The sequence below is a fragment of the Sesamum indicum genome, linkage group LG5 (genome assembly GCF_000512975.1).
Source record: "Sesamum indicum cultivar Zhongzhi No. 13 linkage group LG5, S_indicum_v1.0, whole genome shotgun sequence".
NCBI classification, from domain to species: Eukaryota; Viridiplantae; Streptophyta; class Magnoliopsida; order Lamiales; family Pedaliaceae; genus Sesamum; species Sesamum indicum.
The window spans coordinates 16,846,914-16,854,756 of record NC_026149.1 but is presented as its reverse complement, the minus strand read 5'-3'; the positions used below and the strand labels follow the sequence as shown (position 1 = coordinate 16,854,756).

At 35.3% G+C, this 7,843-nt stretch overlaps 1 protein-coding gene across 1 annotated transcript in view; it reads right to left on the bottom strand.

Moving 5' to 3' along the window:
- The window catches only part of LOC105162736 (probable ADP-ribosylation factor GTPase-activating protein AGD14), a gene marked incomplete in the record, with an annotated part of 8,502 nt that extends 1,222 nt beyond the window's left edge, over nucleotides 1–7,280 (bottom strand). The window contains 11 exon segments of the mRNA XM_020693987.1: nucleotides 53–200; nucleotides 943–1,029; nucleotides 1,132–1,236; nucleotides 1,312–1,437; nucleotides 1,596–2,249; nucleotides 4,719–5,177; nucleotides 5,307–5,403; nucleotides 5,477–5,538; nucleotides 5,609–5,696; nucleotides 6,323–6,384; nucleotides 6,795–7,280. Of these exon segments, the coding sequence (XP_020549646.1) occupies nucleotides 53–200; nucleotides 943–1,029; nucleotides 1,132–1,236; nucleotides 1,312–1,437; nucleotides 1,596–2,249; nucleotides 4,719–5,177; nucleotides 5,307–5,403; nucleotides 5,477–5,538; nucleotides 5,609–5,696; nucleotides 6,323–6,384; nucleotides 6,795–6,890 (1,984 nt within the window).

Genomic DNA, 7,843 nt, shown 5'->3' with positions numbered 1-7,843 from the left:
TTAGGTCTGGTATATAAAGGACAAGAGATGGTCAATCAGAATAAAATACCACCTGGAGCATCAAATGGAGCTCCACCAGGAACATATGATGGAACAGAATTTTGGGGAAACCAGTTTGTCTCACCGACGTAGTCATAGGGAGCCATCATCTGGTTATTTGGCAAAGCTGCTTGCAATGAGCTCATGTCCCTGAATGGAGTCTAAACACAGTGTCATACAGTCAGAATCTTTCCAATGCACATGCTTTCAAATGAAAACAAAAAATAAAAAGGAAAAATTCTCGATACTGGTGACCTGTTAAATACAACTTCAGAATGGATGTAAAATGTAAAGGGGCAGCATTGCATTTCCTCATATCCATGACAATTTTGATTGTTAATTACTGGAATTATCTTCCATCGTTTCTTGTTATGCGGCTCCACTGATGCATATCATTAAGGGTGCATGAATAGTTGATTAGCATACTTTTACCAAATTTGTTTCAAGATGCTCCATAGTAGGATCAGTGAATTGCATATAGCTACAAATGAAACGTCGCCATTGAAGAAATTAGCATCAAAGAATGACATAGAATTGTCATAAAACATATAAGGAACAATACATTGCATAGACTAACATAAAGCAACTAAACATATAAGTATAATATGTGTGTGAGGGTTAGTTTGAAATATCATAAAAAATACATGAAAAAGTCATAAGCAAATCAATTAATAATAGACAGTTAAGCAAAACATAAAATTGCTGTGTTGATGCTGACATGTTAGGCTTGCATAATACAGAAGAAGCCATCCCTCAACCTGTTTACAGTAGAAAACTATTAATAACTACCTCTTTCTCTACCTTAACCAGGTCCCTGCAAACCAACATCTCCTCTGAATTTGGCAGGTTAAGGTACACAAATAAGTGATAGATAAGATCGATCGAGCTCTTAAACAAGCATACCATATAGCTAGATTCCAAGTCAGCATCATAGGAAAGATCAAATGGATTGGTTGGCTTACAATCAGCTGCAACTGAACTTAATCCAGCCTATAATAACAGTGAAAAGGAATGACAAGAATAACATAAATTGAAGGAAAAAAGTTGAGTTTCAATTGAGACTATGAGGTAAAGAAAAAGGCAGGAACTTACCACCCCCACAGGGACATCATGCAACACCATATTGAAATGTGAAGATAAGCTAGATAGAGGTTCGACCTCATCTGGAATTCTTACATTTCCACCATTATCCAGAGCCTGCAAGGAAAGAAGTCAGCGAATAAGCCCAAGCAGGGAACAAACCTTCATTAGATCTTCAAGGGATGTATCAACCTCATATACACCAAAGCCAAGAGGTTTATTAGCATCTGCGGCACGGAGCACCACTTTTTGATCTCTAGTTTTAAGCATGTTCTGCATTTGCTGCAGCTCAGGAGAATCTTCAAATGTTATCCATAACTGCAAGATAATAGAAAAGCACAATAATGTTCCACAGAATCTATAAGTTTCTCTGAATAAATACAAAAAGATTTCATACTTTCTAATTATGAAATTGTCCAGCCGAGAGGACTGAATTTCTTTATCACCTTGTGTGCTTCATGCAGGATGGTGCGTACCTGAGTGTTATTTGTGGTGGGTTTAACAATTTGAATGCCTTCATGCAAAAGTGTATGTTCCGATGCAGCATTTTGACTGGAAGAACTCCGATCAAGAGAAAATGGGCTAAAGTCTCCTAGATTATTTCCACCAGAAGATGGCACTGCAGCGGGAATAGAATTTTCAGTACCCATAGGCACCAAGTTCTGAGGTGCGTCGAATGTCACCCACACACCGTTGTTTGGTGCTATGACATCAGAAGTCTTCCTGTTGGAAGAAGCAACCGATTGTTGCTGAGACACATTGATGTCCAATGGTGAAGGTTGTAGGGTTTGGAATGGTTGTTGCACACTCAATGTTGGAACTGACGAAATAGGAGATTGCTGGAACAAATCAACAGATTGAGCTAATGATGACCCTGACAATTGAGAATTGTAAACAGTCACAGGCGCAGACGAAACATTCTTTGGTGCAACAGGTTCATTGAAGAGGTCCAAGCCACTGAATGTAGTGGAAGTTGAAGATTGTGGCATAGAAGGAAAAGATGAAGTTTGGTCATGAAACGTCTCTACAGATTTTTCAGGTTCAGAGCTACCATTCTGCAAGCCTGTATAATTTACTGATTTGAGGGACAAGGAATCAAATGATCCACTGCTTCCTGCAGATGCAGTTCTCTGCATAAAAGAATACAGCCGTCAGGCAATGAGTGATGGAAGCTGTACAATCGCCACTGATTTACGTCAGAAACCTACTGGCTCAGAGACACTCATCTAAGGGAGAAAATCAAATATCAGCTAAAAGCACCCTAAATTACTTATGTTGAAAATGATGCCATTTTTCGTATTTTAGATTAGTGATAATTACAATCCCCTCTCCTCAACTTTGTTGTAATTATACATAAACTCCATGTAATTTGAAAAATTACATATAGTATCCTTGATGTTTGCATTCGTCTAACAAATAGATTTTTTCGTTAGTTAAATCCCACTGAATTTATCGATATTAATGAAAAAATTTAATGTAAATAGATTGATATTTACCCTCGATTGACTTATTAATGACTTAATGCAGGTCAAACAAAGTTCTTCAGACTAAAATACCCATATAAAAGTAAATATATACCTTCTCACGTGCATTAACTCGTGAAGATGTATAAAAAGCTAATCTGATCATAAAATCTTTATTTGACATGCCGTAAATAGTAATATTTATCCAATAATTTTTTGTTAATATCAAGAAATTCGGTGAATTTTAACTTACGAGGACTTATATGTTATAGGAAAGCAAACTTAGGGGTACTAGTAATTTTCCAATTCCATAAGGAGCTACGTGTAACTATACCAAACCTCAGGAGAGGAGAGTGTAATTATTCTTTAATTTTGATAAAAGATGCAACCTCTCTCCCAATAAAAGCTAGCTTTTTTAGACGGACTCCTCAATAACATCGGTAATATATGATAAGAAGAGAATTCAATGGTGTTGACCATGGAGGATGCAATTTCATTAAAGTAACACAAAGGGATATATTTCACTTTTGGTAACCTAACTATACCACTAATTCAGTTTCCGTACCCCATGTTCCCGACTTGTTAGTCTTGGTACCTAACAATTATATTTTTCATCGTCATTGACGTTAGTTTTACCGTGAATACTAACAGTCAACCCGAATTTGGAGGGAAAAAGAGGCGGGATTTCATGAAATAAAGGGCATGTTTGGTTGCTTTAGTGTTCATGAAGCAAGAGAGTATTGAGAGAATAGAATTGAGGGAAAATTAATACGAGAGAAGTGAGGAGAAATCAATTTCTATCTTTCTCAAATTTGAGTATAAGTTCATCTAGTGAGAATATTTACCTGAAAAAAAAATGCATTATGAGTGTGGAATTGAGCTTCCACTAAAGACTTGGACCAAAATAAATCCGGGACAAAGGTTCTTGGCACGTCATAATGCCTAACTACGGGGCATAATTTGAATTTTGTTCTCTTTTTCCATTTGAACACTCCACAATATTCCCTTTTTTGTGAACAAAAAAATTAAAGCAAAAATTAAAATAACTTGTATACAAAAACAAAATAAAGAAGACATATTTCAAATTTACCCCTAATTAGGACATGTCCAAACCTTATTCCCAAATTTATTTTGGTCCAAGAAGTCTTCAGTGGAAGCTCGATTCCACATTCAAAATACATTTTTCCCACGTAAAACTTTCTCACTAGACGAACCCGTACTCGAATTTGAGAAAGAATGGAAAGTGGTTTTGCCTTCCTCTCGTTTTCTGCTAATTTTCCCTCAATTCCACTCTCTCTAGTGTAGTGAACACTAGGCAACAACTTTTATTGACGAAATCCCGCCTCTTTTTGTTCTGAATTGGGGTCAACCGCTAGCTTTTACGGTCAAACTAACGACAGGTAACAACAATTATGAAAAATAGAAACATTAGATACCAAGACTAATGAGTAGGGAACATGTGAGACCAAATCTGAAGTTGTGGAATAGTTAGGATACCAAAAGTGAAATTTTTTCCTAACTAGATACCATATTCTCTTTAAATAAATGTTTACCTACCTAACATTCTAGAAAGACAGCTGTTAAAAAGAGTTGATTACAACCTACAAACAAAATGGGAAATAGGAGAAACAATTTTAGGTTATCTCAACTTAGAATATTCTTGTCTATACTATCCCAACTATTTTTATGTCATTCAGTGATGTCTATATGTTGAACAAACAAGAGACAAGAAATGATATGATTGTCATGGACAGATTGAAGATTGTTCTTCATATAGAATCTATACTAATTCTTTCTTTTTACAATTTCTTTCTTTCTGTTTATTCACTTTGTTTTTTCTTTTTCCTATTGTGTTTCTTGTCACTATTTTCTTCTTCATTGTTATAGGATGGCCCATCACATATTGGACTTTATACTACCAGTCTAGGATGAAAACTACTCAGAAGCATCCAAAATTACATACCAGTCAATTTTGATTATAGAAAACACTTCAAGTCACAATCTTTTCCACGTTTGCAGTGAAGTAAAACAATATGAAGAGGTGCACATTACGATGTGGCGCTCTTACTCAGACAAATAAAAACTCAAGAAACAACACTGGTAAACCACACAAGTCCAAAACAATTCTGCTTTTACCAGAAATTGGAGGGATAGAGACATGACCTGCGAATGCCTTCTTTTGCTTCCACTAATTGCATCTGAATTATGTAGAACTGTATGATGCCCTGTAATTTTGTTCGAAAAGTTACTTGAAGTTTCACTAAAGGGACTTCCAATATCTCTCTGAGAGCCCGCTGATAGTGCACCGCATCTGAAAGGATCACTTCCACTAGAAGCAGAATACTCTAAAACTCTGGGATGAGATCCCTCATTTGCAAACCCTTCATCATTTGCATGATCACTAAACCGACTAGGACTCGAGAAACTAGAGAGTTTTGCCCCATAAAGGCCTCGGTCTGAACCAGGCTTTCTGGTAAGACAAACTGCATGTTTCCCATAACGCCGTTCTTCATACTGAAAATCGTAGGGCGGACTCTGAGAGTAAGAATGGTATGAGTTTGCTCGCCTTGTCTCGTCTTCATAACTTCTTAATCCCTGAAAAGTCAGTCCATGAAGTATATATTCAATCTTTATGTTAGATGTTGCAATAGCTAACTACATCTAGTAACATCCATAGATATCCTGGTTTCAAAAAGTCAGTAATATTCTCTCCAGAGTAATAACCTGTGGATCTTTTGGAGGCCTATCAGATGGCTTCTCAACAGCATATCTTTTCTTCACATAAACATCCTTTATAAACTCACGAACCTTATCAGCATTACTGCAAGATAAAATTGTCAGTTGTTTAAGAAGCATTTTATTTTTCATACACAGCAAAGTAATAAAATCTGAACCTATTATCTGTAAGTCGCAGCTTGTGTGGGTCCCAAGCCTTCAAAAATAACTCCCTTGCACGCTGGAATAGAAATATATCAGAAACAGCAGGAAAACATTGCCAAAAAACAATAAAGCAGGAGCACAATTACCTGATTTCCACCTTTCTGAAGTGCATCCACTTCTTGAGAAGTGAACTTAGACATGGAAACAGACTTAACACGATGCGTAAACTCACGACTGCAACACAAACAGAATCGATGTGTTTCGTACTTGATATCTGGTAAATGCAACTCCCAGCAAGAGAAAGTGCATTATCCGACTATATTCCAAATAACAGTTTTACAGAGGTTAAATATTGACCAGAAAAGGTTAAGACCCTCTTCCGCTGAGAATATTAAAGCACGCATGGATAACGATGCTTCCATACCTGGTTTAATTGCAGTCTACGAAATCCAAATAACAAGGGTCTAAAAACCAACCAAGTAGCACCGTCAAATCACTCAGGAAATCAACCTAACGCTTTTGATTGACTAATGTTATCATATATTTATGGATCCAATAGTTGCCATCAACAGAAATCAATTATATGTACTTAATTCCTCAATCAGACAATTCATATTAGTTTGTTCCAGAAACTGACAACTGCATATATAAAGAATCTTGAAAGATAATCTTCTTACGAGGAACATTCTTCACATGAACTTTACCCGAAAAAAAAGTTCAAAACTTACATCACAGTTTCAAATATCCAGGAAAAGACTCAACGAGAAAGTGCGATGTTTACTATTAAGCATACTTATTAATAATAATTAATTGAGCATTACGAAATTTGGCTTCTCAAACAGGAAAACATGGATACTCACTGTATTCCACTGCATGTCATACAAACAAACGTCCAAAAAGTTGTGCACACATATTGAGGACCCTGCAACCAGAAAATAATAAAAACGTCGAGAAAATTAACCCCATGAAAAACTTTCGATTAACACGCATGCAAACAAAGGAATAGCAAAAACTAGAACCAGAATAATAAACTTCTAGCTATTCTCTTAATTCCTTACAGAAAATAGTTTCACAGAAGCTTAAGAATCCAGTTACTCATGAACGAAACTGTTTATAAAATTACGAAACAAAAGAGAAACTCCTGATAATCTAGATATAAAAAATTCAACACACGAAAAATCATAAATTACATAAGTTTTCACAGCCATTTACTAAAAGCTTTATTAATATCACCTCTAATTGGGAGGAAGATTAAGCTACACATAAATGACATAATTCAATAAAGCACGAAGATTCAATAAGAGCAGTAATTTAAGAATTTTATATTTTTACCAAGGTGTTGCAGTTAATGCATCGGCGATTGGGAGGAAGCTTCATCAGACCCCGTATAATCTTTTCGTTTCTCTCCTCTTCTCTCTTGCTACCCATTTTTTAAAAGATTTCCCTCCAACTCAAACCGAGAAATCAAGATAAATTATCTCCCGAAATTAATCAATAGAAATACCAACAGGATGACAACCACCAACAAATTAAAGATCCTGAGCTATAAATTCGAGCGAGAGAGAAGATTAATCAACAAAAAGACAATCCAGGGTTTAAGTTTTTCCTCTTTCTTTATCAAATTTGATTCAAAAGAATAGGACTTTCAACCATTTCTCTCTCGCTCTCTTTCCACTCCCGGAGATTTCAATTTCTGAAGCAATAATGATTGTACAATTATTGCCGTTGGAAAATGCTAACGCCAGGAAAGGTCCCTCCGCGCCTGCGCTTCGTTTGATTTGGGTTTCCGTTTGGAAGGATGGGACTTGTCCTGGCAATAGAAACCGGAGTGACAAAATTCAGTTTTAAATATAACGGCCCAAGCCCTTGGATTTTCAGTTATTTATGTGATTCCCCTTGCTCTTGTCTCTGTCTCTCTCATATATAAAATCATATTTAATATTTTTTTATTTTTTATAAATAAATATTTATTAGTTAAAATTTATTGAATTTATTGATATTAATAAAAAAATTAAATAAAAATATACTTTTACCCTAATTGACTCATCACTGACTTTTTTACACGTTAAATATATATTTTTTCTAACCAAACTATCCTTACACATTTTCACATACTAATACATATGAAGAGACATATCTTCCCGCTTATAAGTATGATTTGGTAAGAAAATATTTGTTTGACTTGTAATAACTCATTAAAAGTCAATTTGATAAATATAAATTTTTATTTTATTTTTTTGCTAATACCCATAATTCAAATGAAATTTGATTAATGAAGATTTATTTGATAGGTGAAAAATAAATATTAGGAATATTAAGTATAATTTTTTAAGTTACAGGGAGTCACTTGTACTTTCACCAAACCTCAAGGGCGGTGGTGT